Source organism: Cyrtonyx montezumae, unplaced genomic scaffold, assembly GCF_038088225.1.
Source record: "Cyrtonyx montezumae isolate F1298 unplaced genomic scaffold, pur_monq_1.0 scaffold_10, whole genome shotgun sequence".
Lineage (NCBI taxonomy): Eukaryota > Metazoa > Chordata > Aves > Galliformes > Odontophoridae > Cyrtonyx > Cyrtonyx montezumae.
Genome location: NW_027071826.1, coordinates 14,208,862 through 14,226,690, shown reverse-complemented (window position 1 = coordinate 14,226,690; position 17,829 = coordinate 14,208,862). Strand labels below are relative to the sequence as shown.

Here is a 17,829-nt window from a genome sequence, read left to right as displayed (position 1 = left end):
AGATGTACTGCCCTAGAAAATAGTATGAGATCTGAACGCTGTACACAAACAGCAAGAGATTAACTAGTAAGCTTTTGCTAAAACAAAAGTATTTCTTTTTACTGTGAGCGCTCCATTATTTTTATTCATCTCCTCTTCATAATCTGCAAGCAAATTTAGCATTCATTTAACAAACCTAGGAAGTCATCTTATAAAAACACCATGCTGTCAGATCACTTCTCTGCTTTCAGTGTTCATCCTACATTTATATTACAGCACAGTGCAACTTTAATGGTAAAGCAGCACACCTAAAACAAACAAACCCACAGGCCAGAGTAGAGTTCCCAGAAATAATTATGGCCTTAAGTTGCACCAGGGGAGATTAAGGTTGGACGTTAGGAAATACTTGTCCAAGAGAGCGGTCAGGTGCTGGAACAGGCTGCCCAGGGAGATGGTGGTGCCACCATCCCTGGAAGTGTTCAAGAAACATTCAGATGCTGTACTGAGGGACACAGCTTAGTGGGAAATATTGGTGATAGGTGGATGTTTGGACTGGATGAACTTAGAGGTCTTTTCCAACCTTAGTGAATGTATGATTCTATGATACTAAGGCAACTAGTTAATACACATTATGGAGCTCTTTCAACAATAGTCCTCATATTTCCAGTTCTTCTTTTGGGCAGTAAGCAGGTCTAGTGCCTTTTACATGTAGAATAATCTGAAAAAGCTCATATAGAGAAAAAGCATGGTTTTCTGACAAGTGATTAAAATCTCAGCCATCAATTTTAGTCCAAAACTATTTCATACTGAGAGCTACAACAAGCCAGCTTTTCAAACAAGAGCCAAGAAAGAGCCAATGACCACAAAGCAGGACAATGGGATACCTGCCAATGTTATATAAAGAACAGTTTCTCTACTAGTGCACTTGCAGAAGTGCCACCATAGCGTCAGAAGATTTCCATGAAGAATTAATTTTTATTTTTAAATAAATCAGAATACTTCACTGCCTAAGAGGAAACAAATACATGCTCTTAGACCTTTATCAAAAAAGACTCTACTTCAGTTTTTCAGTCAGTAATGAGACCTACAGATTTGAGAAGTACTAAATAACAGGTTTCTATTTGGGGTTTAACGCTGAGGAGAATTACCAAAAGCTTCCATGTACAAAAGGACAAATTTCCCATGGAATTTAATAAAGCCTTTGGAACTCCACCCTCTTAAGAGTTGTTTGGACCTGCAGATCTGCAGGAGCTTTCTCTTCAGTATAAAGGCAGACCAGAACTTCAGTGAAAGTCTTGGCTGTGATTTTAGAAAGAATGCATGTACAAATCAGGACAAATATTTTACTACTCTTGGTTAAGATACACGGAAGATACATAAAACCTTAAGTTTTTCCATGATACAGCACAAGCACACATACGCAGTTTTTTGCCCAGAGCAGCACTCTTCATATAAAATAAATATAAAATAGCTTGTGTGCTGTCCTCTACTCAGATCTCTAGAAAAGAAAAAACACAAAAGCTGAGAAAAAAAATTACAAAGCAAGTAAACTTCTTTCTGCTAAGGATGTCACTGATCTTTCAGTGGTGATTAAGAAGAATCACTGCATATTTTTAAGAACTGATTCACAGTCGCAAGGCAAGGCATAAAGGAGAAAAGTGTTTATAAAGTATTTATGTTATTTACAGCAAAGATCATTCTTTAGGCTGTCAGGGTGAGTTTTTGTTTTTGTTTTTAAAGAGATTATGTCTTCTGAAACAGTGCCTTCGTTTTGATTCATCACTTAACTATTTATTATTTATATCATGACAGTACTTAGATCTACACCAAAGTCTTTTTGCGCTAGACTGAGCAGCATATAAAGTTAGTATCTGCCCCACTTATGACTGGGATGAGAAAATAATTTCTTAAGAGCACACTTCATGAAGTTTCTAGTTAAGCAAAAACCTCCCCTGTAAGCAAAGCAGTTTGGACAATTAAGTAAACCACCTCTCTTCAACCCAACTTCCAGAAACAGGAGAAGGGCCAAAAAAAAAAAGCTGTCTTCAAGATTGCCAGTTACTTTAACAGGTTTATTACAAGAGGAACCTATCTGGCAATAAATAATCCCTTCTCCTACTACACATCTTGACAGTAAACACTGAAGATCAGGAGTGTTCTGTGCTCAGAGAATATTACATAGAAAATCTGAGGAAGAATGCAAAATGGCAGGTACTAACAGACAGCAACTGTTCCCTGAACATGTTAGTCTTCCCTTTACGACAGAATTATCAAAAAGCACCGATTTATAAATAATCTGACATCTGTTTACTAGCAACTGGCAGATCAACTTATTGCCTGCGTAGGGCAAACAGATATTGGACAGTACCAAATTTCATGCACTACTGAGCTTGAGCAGATACAAGCTGATGACCTAAAATAATTAAAACTGCATGGTATCACTACAAGAAATTCAGATACAGTACACATACAATCCAGCAAGCCATTCACACGAGCAACAGAATAACTAAGAAGAGTTACCTATGAATGTCTGTTGTGCCTGTGAATTTCCCCCTACCCTTGGGGAACATGAATGAGGGTAGTTAGATGCATTAGCACCCATTTTCTTCAGTCACTCAGGCATTCCGCCTGCTGGCTCTTCAGTGTATAAGCCCATAATCCCTTATAAATCTTCAGTCCCAGATCCAGCATTTTCTTCCTCCATTTCTGAAAAACAAAATTAAGAAGTTCCTTTGTTTTAATATTACACATTCTAGATGAAACAAACTCAGACTCCAGCACACAAACATGAGGATTTATTTTAAATGTTATTTAATCCTTCCTAAAAAAAGCTAAATTCAAAAATACATTTCTTCTGAATTCTGTAATTTCCAAATGACTGACAATTCAGCATGATAAAATACAACAAACAACAGGATTGTTAGCTAACAAGACTTCAAAGCAGGAGATGGTCTAGACTGAATTTACTCCTTTAACTATACCAAGAAAGGCTTTTTGTGCATGCTGAAGCATTTATACATTGCTATAAAAAAATGCTCAAGTCTTCTGACCGGAAAAGAGGAACACGTCTATCTGTAGAAAGTCATAACATCAGTACTGCATTCAGGTGGACTTAGATTTCACACTGGCCACGTATCTCTCTTTCAGTCCTACTTTTCAAGTCAAAACTTGTGCCTAGAAGTAAGTTTATAGAAGTAAAAAAAAAGTAACCATTTACTCGTTACCTAAATTTTAACTATTCTTCTATTAGGCACTAGAAAACATTGTAGGAAGACAACGCTGAAGTAACTTGAACAAGGACTTGTGTCACATATACGAACAAGCACTTCCTAATTTCTCATATTTACTGTGGTAAAACACTGATGCTATAGAAGTGAAAACTATAACTGTAGAGCACCTTTTCAATCATTTGAACATGTGCACACTATCCAGTTTGCCAAACCACACAGCTACACTCCATGCAAGAGCAGTGTTTCAAGGAAGTTACAGCACAGTGCTCTTCTCCCTGCCTTAATAATTCATTTGCTTCTGGCATGAGCTCATAAGTGGGAGTTTTTGTTCTGCTGGAGAAGTGAGATATGATGCTAATTAGAGGCACACCTGGCATCTCAGACAAATGCAGTATGCAGAAAAGACTGTGAGGAACAGAAAGTGAGAGGCCAGAAGAAGCTGTAGATTGCTGTAAGCACGGGGTGAGGTCAAAACAAGCATCATGGGAGTTGAGGGCTGTTTACATGAGGAAGAAGAGTTTGGATGAGATATCAACATAGGACTGATGTATTATCAACTACAACAAGGTGCATTATTTCCATCTGCTGTCTAAGAACAAAGTTCCCAGGAGCAGGCTGTGAGGTATTTCTGTGGTCAGCAAGTATTTTCAGGACAGAACCACAATGCCGCACACTAGACATGACACATGGACAGAATCCCTACTGTGAAAAGGCTTACAATCCAAGTCTGCCTCACAAAGCCCATTATTGCTATCCAAATTCCACAAAGGCAGAAGACAATTCCAACAATACAGCAGTTCTACCAGCACTGCACATTGACAACTGCAGCCCAGCCACAGGCTCACCAAAGCAAAAAGTGGGAGCTCCTGTATCCAGTCAGGTGTCAATTGCTTATTACCTGGTTCTTCTCTTGGCCTTGTCTCAAAGCAGACTCAGTTTGCCATGGGTCAAGAAAAATAAAATGCCTTTCTGCTGGCATAGTAAGACTAATCAGTATAAAACTGGAACCAGAACACACACAAAATGGGCAACAACATCAGCAAATCTCAGCAAACAAGCTGTTGGATCAGTTCAGTCTTATTCAGTACTTTTCTCCCCTCACACCTATGTATAAAAATAAGCTTGTTATTCTAGAATAATGACACTCATATGGATGCAACCTCCACACAAGAAAATTTCCAAAGATTTAAAAAAAATCACACAGAAAATAGACTTCATCTAAGCAACAACTTTCCTGATTTGTATACCCACACAGATTTTGCTGTGTAGAATTCACACCCACTTCTATATGAAATTAGTTGCATTTAGCAAAAGCTGTGGAGATAGGATCAGTCTTTCAGTTCCAGTTCCAACAGTCTTACAAATAAGGGCCAGTATCTTGGGTAGATAGCCCAACAGCTTCCCCTTTCTCAGCTAAAACTGGACTTGGTTCATTTGGACAGAATCCTGGAATAATGCCACTGCCATTCTACTTCCCACTTCAGTGTCCATCTGCAACGTGATAACTTGCCCATCAGATATCTACTAACACTTCTCCTGACATGGTAAAGACACCAGGAGTCGAAAATAAAAAAGGAAATAAGTTTTTTGTTTGTTTTTACTGCCAAACATAATATATGCAAATAAGTCTCAAGATGCAAGATATTAACTTCAAACTTCTTCCACTGGCAAGAAGGATGCCTCAGAAGATGGGTAAAGAACACAACCAAGAAATAGAGCAGTTTGATACACTGTTTGATACACAGACACCCAGATACTGGAAGACTTCCCTAGAGCATTTTGTATCTTGAACAATTCCTAGTTCAGAAGCATATTGTGCCCTACGGCTCCATAGCTTAGTCCCACTCCTGCCTTTAATCTCCTTACCTGCTGAATGCAATGGAAATTTTGAAGGACTAATTAACCACAGACTGACACATATGCAAACCCATACAGAATCCTGTTTGATATTTCTTCCCAAACTAGTCAAGCAAACAACCTTTATTGTTACAGAAAAACCCAACATACAGATGATAGCAAGATGTAAATAATACATCTGAAAGATTCTAACGTGGTTTAGTACTGTACAAAAGCAAGAAACAGATAGTGTTCTTCATTACTAGAGACTAGGAAAATATTTTTTAGTGGATATGACAAAAAAATCCAGTAAGCAAAACAACAGAACTTAAGTCACATCAGCAGTTAATACTAAAGGACAAGAAAAAACAGATACAACCAGATTGCAAAAGCAACTGCATTGCATCTCCTTTTTGTCAAATCACTCATTCCAGCTACCATGAGAGTCCTTTAATAAAGTTGACCACAAATTTCATGAAAAATCAAGTGCTTTAAAGTACTGTGCATGCTCAGTAAAGAGAAGTAGTCCTAGCCTTTTTTTTCCTAGACCTATTCAGACTCACAGCACTGAGCTTCAAAAATGATAATATAACCCGCACTACTTTTCAGCATGTCTTCTGGGGAATGGGAGCACAAGTTAGAAGAATTATATTCAAACGAAGTATAAAGGCAGGTAGCCTTAAATCATTGACAATTGATGATTTAATGAATTGATGATACTCACATCACAGACTTCCCTAACGTCCCGTAAGTTCAATTCCAAATACTTCTTTTAGCAAGATCAGCAAGAACTCAGTCTCTTGAAGTAAAATAATTGCTTGTATTCTTAACAGACTTTCAACTTTTAGAAATTTGCTTGAAAGGAACATCAGCATGATTCAGACCAGAATAAAGTTAAAAAAAGAAATCTCATCCAGATTTTTATCAACATAACCGAATGGAGCAATTAGATATAAACACACCTATTTACAGAGAAAATTAGAAGAATACATTTTAGCCCATCTAGAATAATTGCATGTTACTTTGACATAACATCACGTTACACTTTGAGGAATCAAAAAGATTTTCAAAATACATACTGTGAACAATTTTTTTTTTCCAGGAGAAGGAAGTAAACAGATGAAGCTTTATCACATTTATCCAAGTACTGGAAGGCATTCAACTATCTTGCCAGGCAGCAATTTCCAGCTGCCCATCCTGTACAGCAGCAGTGAAAGGTATCCTCAGTCATCTACTCTGGGAGAGACTTCTTCCTCCAGAGAAAAGACAGCAGTGGAACAAAGGTAAAAATCCTTACTTGTTCTATTTCAAAGTGTTTTTATTCAAGTAGCCCATCTGTCACTGGGATTGGTGCTCTTCGTGAGGAACAGCAGGTAACCTGTACAGTTCTCACAATTTATGTGGCTCTATTCTATTGTTCTTTGAGACTTCCACATAAAGACCCTTGCTTCATTCAGAAAAGGAATTCCTCCTCTTGCTCGAGCTGTGACCCACTTAGAACACAAGATGCTGTTTTAAATTAGCAAGTCTACTAAGACAGGGAAATCTTGGCTCAAGCCCCAGCCATATGGAAGATCCGTCTCCAGATTTTAGCACTACTGCCTCTCACATCAAGTACCATCTCAGTGGGATATACCCTATAGTCTCATCCTATTGGAGATGTTTTCCCTCTATTCCAAGCCCAGTTATTTAACAGTCATTCACTCTGAATGAGCATCTGGGATCTTCCTGTACACAACAGTGCCTATAAATCCAACTCACAGTTCACATTCAGTACAACTCTGAGAGTACGATGAGGTTACTAATAAGGCCATCTGAAACACTATGTGTTCTGTGCCTACCTGCGTTGATATAACAAGCAAGCAGCACCTGTCTTTTACAATTTGTCATTTTCATTTTGCCTTCAAAAACAGCACTCTTTTGATTACAGTCTATGTTCCCTCACTAAATCCCACATCCTTAACAGGAACAGAAGCCTCTGGTGATGACACTACCAGGGGTTTGCCAAACAATAACTTCAGCATCACAATATCAAAGCATACAGAAAATCTAGGATCCACATATCAGTCAGCCTTCCTATGAGAGTAGACTCCATTCCTAAGCCAGTTCACAAGTTCTCTCTACAGCCTTATTTTGGCTGCAGTCAGCACATGATCCTACCGGCCAGTGCCACCGAACCAGTTACAATTTCATCCTGTGCTATTTCTGCAGCTTAGAACCATAAACAGTGTTTCTGCATAACCATATTCCTTCCTGCACATGCCTCTATGAGATGCTTGGTGACAGAATATGGATCTCAAGTACTTCCACGGAAGTCTTCTTCCTGAGGCCAAAAAAGCTACTGACAGTACTGCAGCGCATTCAAAACAATTTCATCTACACAGTTCTTAATATACTCTCATTATGTTGTTTTGAAAACCATCCCTTCCGCATATCTTTTTGTTCTTACACAGCAGCATGCTTTCCCTGCATGGTCTTTGCTTTTTGATATAAGAGGTTTGTAGCACTAATTGCTAACACACCACTTCTTATGCTTTTAGGGACTAATGGATTCACCTACTTATAAAAGCTGAAAGGTAGAACACAAATCCTATGAACAACTCAAGAAGTAATTGAGTCTAGTCCATTTGATGGCATGCATCAGGTATTTTATTAAAAATAACATTGATTTTTTTCCTTGTTTGGGAAAGGATTAATGCACAGTTGTAAAGCAGCCATTTCAACTGCAACTTAAGTAGAGTTTCTACAGTAACAGTCACAAGCCACAACAAGTACCTGCTCCAGCCAAAACAGTCCCATTCTTGATTCAAAACACACAAGATGATCTACAGAAAAAAAGTTGGTTCACTGATGTTGTGGTCCCATACACATTTCCTCAGCAGCACTCATCTCAGCTACTAATGTCGTCTTTATAAAGCTCCTCCGTCTTGTCAGCAACCAAATAAGGAGAATCTCTTCCACAGGGTTTTCCTCCCCAGCACGGCTAGTTCCCTGTGTCAGTTTTCTGAACGATCACAGGTGTGTCACAGGAGGTAAGGAGAGCAAGAAGTAATCAGAAGGCTTCCTGCTCCCCATAGCCAAACAACATCCGATTTGACTAATATTCCATTGATGCAACCTTCAAAAACTGAACTGGCTTGTATTTCTCTTGCTCTGTACCCATACAATTTGTTCTTCTCAGCTAGACTGTGGTTAATAGTCGTTAGGTAGCTACCATTGATGAAGATGTCCTATTGAGGGAGCCAGGGCAGCTATTTTCAAGGCTTGGAAGATTTAACATCTGAACAGAACACATGCACCTGTGTATTAGCCACATATGAAGAATACAAATACAAACTTTCATGTTCTCCTCAATCCAGCAAATTCTTCTGCTGCTGGGGAAAAGCTAAGCCAATATGCAGGGTCCCCTGCCCATCAGATCCTGATACCCAGATGATCCAGCACTACCACCAAAGTCAAGCAAAGAAGGTGCCACACCCTCCCTCATTCTTCTGCCCCAGTACTGTGCTTCCCTACACACAGATCCCAGAACAAGCCATTTCAGACAAGTGATCCATCACACAAGTACCTCATGGGGTGTGTCAGGTAACTCAGAAAAAAGAGTAGTGCAGGTCTGATAGTCAACCACAAATGTAACAGAAACCAGAGTACAGAGGGAGCAGACAATTGCTATTATGCTGCCTCACAGCAACGCAACGCTTTGTCCTCAGTCATTGATTTAATTCTCTGACCTCAGGCTCAGCCTCTACAAGTGACTTGCCTGGCCCCGCTGCAGGGTCTGAACACTCCTGTGCTGTTTCCAAGGCTCGGGTTTTGGTGTTAGCAAGCTGCCTCTTCTCCCATTTCTTAACAGCCCATGGCAGCCTCTTCCAGGTCTGGTCTACACACTGGAGGACACAGCAATATAAAGATGAGTCAATTACTGCATAAATACTGCGATCATCTGAGAGTTTGACAGCTGCTTACAGATCAACGATGCCTTGAGAAAGTCTGATATTCCAGGTCAAAAAACACAGGCTATTTTCCTTTCTTTTTCTCCTTCCTCTCCCTAGATACATTTGAAGTACCAAAATACAACTTCCATGGCGATCTCACACCTGTTTGTACATATAGTTATTGCTGAATAGAAGATTTTAAACAGTTATTAAAAAGATTTCATGCTTAGAAGATTTTGGACTTTTCTATCAAGGGAGAATTTTAAAAGCCACGCTAACTTTAACATTTATATTATAACATCTGATGCCAAGAATTTTTCCTACGCCATACACTTCAAAGTTTTCAGCTGTCTGAAAACATTGTAGCACACACACATAAGAGCACAGGCAGTAAGACAGTAGCACTAGTGTCTCTCCTCGGAAGCATCAGATACATCCACAAAGTATCAAAATCCTCAAGAAAAAATGTTACCCCACCCCTTTAGTACCTACACGATTCCACACCACCACAGCCAGAACTACATGCTTCAAAATTCAACATTTGTTCTCCCCAGATGTTAAAAAAAATTGAAAAAAAATCTGTTTCAAATAAAACAGAAAAGACTTGCACTACAATAAAAGCCATCAACTGAAGAAGGAAAGGCTTGGTCAGAAAAGCAGTCTAGTAGTTAGCTGGCAATTAAGCTGGATCTTTCTTTACATTTTCCTCTTGGCAAAAAGGGGAAGTAAAGTCATCCAGATTTCCCACAGACTCTCTCTGCAACTCTAAAGTATTCATTTTTTTTATTTTGTGACATGAACGTGCAGCTTTTCAGAAGAGTCAAAGGAGTGATGCATATCTTGATGCACCATTCGTTCAGTTTTATTGACCGAATTCAGCAATAGTTTCATATACCTCACGTACAGACATTAAGATGGCAGTTACAAGAGCTCGTTGTGTGCTTTTTGTTTAACTATCTGTTAAAGCAAACCTGCCCTTTGAGCAGACTGAAGATACGCCTTAACTCTTCTCTCTCCTTTCATAAGACTAAACAGTTCAGCTGCTCTAGAACATCACAAAAGATTCTCCTAATAAATGAATTAAAAATTAAAGAGTAAAAATAAAACTGATAGCTTGTACTCAGTAGAGGAAGTATTTCATTAAAACAACCTTTTACTCTTCATTTTTTTTTTTTGCCAAAATTCACTCATCTTTCCTTGATACTACAATTCCTGCACATTCAAACTAAGACATACAAGAAGAGCCTTTGCCAGTGCATGCTGCACTTATCAAAACTTCTCCAGTTCTTCTCATATTTGAAGACTTCAGTGTATGAAAATTCAATACTGCTACTGGGGATTAAAAAAAACAGTCTTCCATCTGTATCAAATGACCATTCTATCTAATTAGCTGTCTGTACATGCATCTTATACACACACAGATACACCTATATAGAGAGGAAAACATACATTATATTTCCATCCAATAAATTTGGATGAAACTCATACACAAGATGTTTATATAAACATTCTTGAGACTGTTGAGAATCACCAAGGGCTTAATACACTTCAGCCTTGATGAAGGCAAAGCCTAGTCATAAGGTGCCATTTTCTAAATTAGTTCTTCAGAAAAATAAAGTTGGGAGCTGAAAAGTCAGAATGACAGGAGGAGGAAAGCAGAGCAGAAATGGAAAGATCCCTAAGGGCAACAGAGAAGTACATCACCACAAGCATGTTACTCCACACTGGTAATTTTTGAACCAATAATGAAATGAGTAACTACACAGTAACATAATTACTTTAGATATCCTCAAAGAAACTAGAGTATATTGAGAAATATGCAGTGAGGCCAAACAAACAGCATTTTCCTTCAAATGGAAAAGCCCTAAGCAGTAGGGACAGGCCTTTTGGAAAATTTGATTTAGGACTGCACTTCTGAGTATTACTGTTTTCGAAAACCTTGTAGTTTAAGCCTGAAAAGCAACTTAGTAAGAGTCCAGGCTACAGCAAAATCTAATTTAGTTTTTAAGTTTAAATTCAATTACTTAAAGAAGCAGCTGTTTTGATCCAGTGTGGTAATATATATATGAGTCACTTCACCAAGAGATATCAAGTCTTCAGTTTTGCATCTTAAGCTACAAAGCACCATTACAATAGGGATAATCTCGTACTGTGTAACAGCCTTAGTATACTAAAAAGTTACTTTGGTATTTCAAGTCCAAATGCACTGTGCTTCCAAAAGCATTCAATAAAGAATTAAAACCTACAGAGATTTAACAATCAAGAAGCAGCAGGTACACTGTCTGATCCAAACCATATTACATTTTTAAAAGAGAGAAAATTGTCATATTAAATATCACCTTGATTAAAATAGAAGTTAGAATTTCAGATCCCAACTCAGCTAAGGCAGTAAACACATTCCTATCCAAGATTTAGAAAAGCTAAATACCCAAATCATGCAAGGAAAATAAACTACAGAAGAGAGAGATGGTTAGTACACTTGGGCTGAATTTTTTTTTAATGTAGAGTAGAAAATTTCACTTTGTTTATGTCTATATCCCTCCCTTCTCCAAGACAAAAATGCACTGGTTATTCAGCCAAATATCAAAAGCAGCTTCTGAAGTAGTTAGCCTTCAAGATAACTTAAGAAAGCAAACATCTAGGTAGATGAGAAATCCTCTAAATGCCTCCAATCGTACAAAGCACTTCAGCACAGACTCCTGTTAAACACTACAGCATCTACACTGATGAGTGCTACAGTCATAGCAGCAGGAAGGCTTCAAAGAGGGTTTACATCTTCTTTGACAAAGTCAAAGAGCATGAAACAGACAGCAAACCTACTTCTTTAGTTCCAACAGTCAAGGAACCAGTTTTTTCACCTATACACATCAGAAATCACCATGAAAAACAGAAAACAGAAGAGAATCAAAAGAGTATGAAGAATGAGGTAGCCCAAGCCCAGAAAACAGCATCTAGCTGGTTTATTATTTTATATGGTTTCTTCTTCAGCTCCAAAACAGCATTTCCAATTTTAGCATCAGGAAAAGTTATGAAAAGGAACTTCAATTAATTATGTTGATAACTGTAAAAGCAATTAGAATAGCCTACCTATCACTGAAGTGTTTTACATATTTCACTACAGTACAGACATTCTAGGTAGCACATGATAAGCAAAGCAGCATTCCAATTTCTCCCTGCTGCAAAGCACTCATTCATAAAACACTGACCTGTATGTGAAGAGGTGCAACTTTACTACAGTATGATGCTTTCACTAGACATCAGTACTGTTGCTCCCTGTATTCCAAACCTTAATTCATATCTCAGCACCGGACTGTAAGAAAAGAGTCTTCTCTGATTTAAACTAAGTTCTATGAATAAATGTTATAAAACCAACTCAAAAGCACACAGACATTCTGCAGCTCCACTGATCACACAGAGCTGCTCCAAGTACAGTCACTAAACACCTAATAAAAAGATCAGGCAATAGTTGTCATACTGTTTCAAGCAAACCTTTACAGTGTCACCATAGTTCCCATCAGTAGAAGAATGAAACTGCTTCACAGTGCAACAGTTCTAACAGACTTTGGATGAGGTTTGCAAGTTAGTGGGATCACAAACTCTCTGAAGTAGCTTGATCTGTGCCCAAAGCACTCCCCAGTGGAAGACAGTCAAGATATGAAACAATAAAGAACGTCGGAAAGGGGAGATTCACCTTAAAAGTCCCAAGACAGTATTCTAAAATAATCCCATATCAAAGAGGGCAGTTAAAGTCTGGTACTAACAGCAGCACTACATAGAAAGGGATTTTAAAAAATAAATTCACTCCATGTTGTCAGTCCACTACAGGTATAAAAAATAAACAAATAAACCAAAGAACAGATAAAATATCACGTCCTTTATATACAGGAACAACTGAACAGTGAAGTTTGAACACTATTCAGAACACAAAGTGAGAACCCAAGACAGTATTTGTGCACAAAGATCAAACAGGACTTAACCCATCAGACACACAGATAACAGCTAGTGTTCCAATATCAAGCTTGAAAAACAAAACAAGATGCCCTGAAGATACTTCTGAAACTTAAGGAATCTATCTAGAAAAACATTACCTGTAACTGTTACCCATCCAATTTCCCCCATCCACACTCCTCATACTAAAGACTCTCTCTTCCTAATCAGGTTTGACTGCTGTTAAAATATTTTGGATGTTATACCACTCTGGTAAAACATTGTAATTTTTATTTTCCATTTAGAGGAATAATTTAAATCTACAGACATCAGAAAAACCCTAGCAGGCTGAAAAGTCATCCAAAAGCTCACAAGTTCAACAAGTTGTTAAAGTACACAGTTGGTACTTCTTGGTTTAACTTCCTACAGCATTTGCACACAATGAAGTAATCAAATCGGATTGAAATTTAACTGATTATCTAATTACATGCGTACTTCAACCCAACACACTTTAGGCACACTCCCACATTACCTATCTGGCCTTGCCTCTATACCATGGAAGTAAGCAAGCTTTCCACAGAAATATGATGCTCCAGATCTAGGGCCTTATCTAAAGCTGTTTTGTGTTTTAGTCACTTATCCTTCAGACATCAGTTTCCAAACATCAGTTCCAGATTGAAGCCATGTAAACACCTTTACCAATGCAGCTGAAGAGACTGCAGGAAGCAGGAAATGTGTCTGCAGACAAGTGTTTGTGCTAAAACTCCATCTAGAACCTCACATACATCCCAATAAAGCAAGAGAATGTTGAGTTCTAGTCCCAAGGACAAGAAATCGAGAGCATTCAGATCACCTTGGCCACAGGTAAAAATCTTTGATGTGATCTCCTCATGCCAGAACACTGGAAACAAACAAGAAAAAGAAACAACAATCAAACCAAAAGACAGAAAGTCAGCATCGTTTTCAACACGTTCTTAAGCTACACCGAACTGGAGGCAGTAAGCTATGAAATGTCTTCCACATACCACCACTGGCATTCAGCTCTTTACCATCAATTTTTTCTTCTTGCCCATTTCCACTTTCACCATGACAGAGTTAACATCATCTACTCAAGGCATGCTTCAGACCTCCTAGCACCTATTCATTATGCAGAAGGCACCATTACAATTGGCATCCTGCTTGGGATATGTGCAGGGCAGACTGAATAAACACAAAAACTAAGACGAGCAAACTTTGCATCTACAGTACCTGCATACTACAGTTCAGGCACATTGGTAAGCAACAACAGAGATAATGCTCCAAAAAGCCATAGTCACTTCTACTCAAAGATACAGATAAGCCTCATTCTTGAAAGAGCTTGGGTAATGAACAGAAATATAGTAATTATATGAGTCACTAGAAACTTAGATCTGAGCAGGGACTCCCAGACTGCACAACAGGTTTTCCAGTCCTGCTGTTTGACAAAGTGGTACAAGTCAGCGATCTAGTAAGAGATATAAAAATTAATGTAAATGTGTTCAGAAATGCAAAAAGAAAAAATTAAGACTGAACCTAGTAGTTTTATATCAGGATCTGCCACAAGAGCAGTCAGATTTTTATTAGTAAAAAGAGCACTTATTTCTTTGGAAGACAGAATAACGTGAACTACATGCAGTCCACAGGAGATGCCCACAGGACGTTGCGTTTTTTAGATTCTAGAAGGCAGCCACAACTACCTCTGTCATCACTGTGGGGGCATCAGAGCACGTGCTTTTTTTATATGTGGTCCAATACATCAGGACTAGTAGGTCAGCAGGGTTAGCCAGCATCAATCGTCCTGGTACAGCCACACTAAGGACCACATACAAGCTACCACAGGACCAATACAACCTGAAAAGGAGGACAGAGGAAGATGGTTGTCCAAACCTCTGGCTTAGTTACCATCAGTGACAAGTGTAAACCTGATACCATGTACGCAGCAACTTGAAAAGGCTCTTTCAAAGCCAAGCTCCCTATTTTGTTATTCTATTCATCAAGCTCTGACAGTTCCACTGAATTAGATTCAAACAGCTGGCTGCAAAGACAGCATATTCTACTACATTTAAAGAATGAGCAACATGCCTCCATAATGAAAAGTTCTGAGCATCCCAGACAAGCTTAAAAAAACAGGAAAATAAATAAATAACTCAATGACATGTCCACGCAGGTCCTCCAGGAACAATTATAAAAATAATTGTTTCATGTATGACTCTTCGCAAGTAAGTCAATGCCAACTATAAGCATTACAACACTACTGTATCTATGACTCAGCAAGGGAAACTGGAAATATGAGGTAAATTCCCTCACATTATTAGGAGAAAAGGATTTTAAGAAACCACCAGTTACAATAATGCCACAAACAGGTAACCAAGATGACTTGTGCCTGTGCTCTTTGTACGCTTAAACACACAAAATTAGATCAGAGAATCAAGCCCATTCACATACTGGCTAAGACTGAAAGCAAGAAAAACAATGGGTAGTACAGATGAGCCAAAACAAGAAGGATTCAATACTTTCTTTTTCTTCCCCCTTGTCTCTAAAGAAGAAAAGCAAAAAAAAAGAAAAAAATACTGGCTGCACATTCTATGTGAAATATTTACCTGTATTTCTGAGATCAGCTGAACTGTGTTCAGCTGTAGAAGTCTAATCAATCTGAACAAAAACAGACTGAAGACACAAGCCTTATTCACCAAGGCAGAGATTCACATGTAAGCATGAATTGATGCAAACATTTATAAAAAGTTACTTGGTGCAGCAAAGTGGCAAGTTCTTACATGGATCACTTACATTGCAGTAGATGAACTGAGACAACTTAGCATTAAGTTATTCTGTGAACAGGGAACACAACACAAGCCATGCCTTTACAGTACACACTCTTCATTTTAAACCATACAGTCAACAGGGTCTGCAAAATAAGACACACTTGTTCCACATCCTCAGAAAGAGTCTCTGTAGAATTAATTTTGTTACGTTGGCACAGGACTATTAGCCAAGAGGAGGGCAGAAAAAAGAAGTGTCTGTCTCACTTCCTTAAATCAAAAGGCTCAAGTAGAGAGGGATCTAAACGGGATCACCTCCCCCCTACACACACACACAAAACAGCATACTAACAGAGAAATGGAGAAGGTGGTTTGAGGTCTACACCTGAAGCAATAAATAAAATCAGAAAAATAATACTCCTCTTTAGCATCTTTCAGACAATGCCAGTGAAGCTTTAAGTCCCTGAGCTGCTCAGAGCCTCAAAACAAAGTTACAAACACTGAAATTTTCGCACGTTAGGTTCTATTCTTATTTTCCTCAGTTCCAAAAGAAAACAGAGCACGCAATATGTGGCAGAACCTGAGCTGAGCGCATCTCAGCGGTGCATCTGCCAAACGCTTCGCGTATTACATTACACCGGCTCGGAGCAACACCTCAAGCAACGTCGCGTTCCCGGGGCTGCGTTCTCACACAAAGTGAACGCGCAAACCACGGCCTCAACAAGCACTCCGCGGCCTTCCCGCTGTATCCTACATCAGCGCCCGTCCGCGCTGCCGGAACTCACCCCCACTCTGCGGAGCCCGAGCCCGAACCCGCACGGCGGCGACAGCGCTACGAAAGAGCGGCCTGTTGCAAGCGGAGCCCCGCGGACACCGAGCTCACCTCCCCGCCCCTCCAGCCCTCCCCGCGCGGCTCCCCGTGCCGCCTCACCTCCGGCAGCCGTCCGCCACCGCCATCCTCCCCGCTCAACGCCGCCCGCTCCCTCCCGGCCCCGCTCCGGCCGCCGCCATTTTGATTCACAGCCTCGGCCGGGCAGGGGGAGCGGGCACGGCGCATGCGCGGCAGTGCTGCGGAGCCGGGGTCACGTGGAACGCTGGAGGGGCGGGGTTGGGGGTGGGGGGGCGCGCAGCCCCACGTGGGGCGGCGCCTTTGGTCTCCCGCGGCAGCCCTTACCCGCCTGTGCAGAGGTAGCTTGGGCTGGGTGATGGGTTTCGTGCGTTGGTTGTACCCAGGTGCACCAGTGGAGGTGGTTTATCAGCTCACGTTCTTTATCCTCGAGATTTCCTTAAGCTGCTTGTCATCGAGCGTGAGCTTCGCTCCTTGTGCTTCCCAACTGCGGTGAGCTCATTATGGACAGGCCACGGATTCCAGTTCTGTTGTTCATGCTTAAGTGTATAATAACCTGGAAATAAACGTGCACTGCTTTCCTTCTCCCTCTTGGCGTTGTGAATTAGTATTTCACACACCTGAGTGAAAGTAAGTGTCAGTAGTGAAAGGGTCTGTAGCTTTCCTCCAGCACACCTGGTTCCACTCCTACTTTTCCTTGAAATAAAGGTGCTCGAAATATATCAGCCACTCTCATATATCAACCACTCAGCCTGTAAGACCACTGTTTTCTGAGTCACTACCGATACTTGCCAAAGATTTATTACAGTAAGAAACCACTTAAGTAAATCAAACCACTTTTGCTCTCTAAAGTAACTTTGTACGTTTGTATATGAGAGGGTCTGAGATTACAGTTTCACATACAGGTCAAAAATCTGCTTAATTCTCATGGCTGACAATATTAAGCGAGCTGGAAGCCACATCTGTGATCGTTCTTGTTTGATAAGGGCAAGCTCTGACTACATGCCCCGCTGCCATTGCTGGCGTTCCAATTCTGGAGTGGAACCTTCCTCTCACTTGGCATCACTCTGGCCTCCAACCACTCTGTAATCAGCAGACCTCCCTAACTACCACTTTGTATAACATTCCAGACTGCCAATCAGCTTACCAAGAAGCTAAATAAAAATACACCTTCTGATACATTTGGCTATGCTGTAGACTGTTCTTGGACTGAATTATGTTCAAAAAGTGGAGGAGAAACAGTTAGTTGGGTCGGTGGATATTATCTTGCTTTCCTTGCTTGTTTAATCATCTTAGTT

The 17,829-nt window shown here is 39.9% G+C and overlaps 1 protein-coding gene across 2 annotated transcripts in view; it reads right to left on the bottom strand.

The window, feature by feature from the left end:
* The window catches only part of BTBD7 (BTB domain containing 7), a 43,480-nt gene extending 26,752 nt beyond the window's left edge, over positions 1-16,728 (bottom strand). For both annotated transcript variants that reach the window (XM_065751001.1, XM_065751010.1), the window contains exons 1-2: positions 16,616-16,728; positions 2,500-2,685 (exon numbers count right to left, since the gene is read on the bottom strand). In XM_065751001.1, the coding sequence (XP_065607073.1) occupies positions 2,500-2,581 (82 nt within the window). In that variant the 5' untranslated portion in view covers positions 2,582-2,685; positions 16,616-16,728. The remainder of the gene's footprint in view (positions 1-2,499; positions 2,686-16,615) is intronic.
* Positions 16,729-17,829: the final 1,101 nt, after the last annotated feature.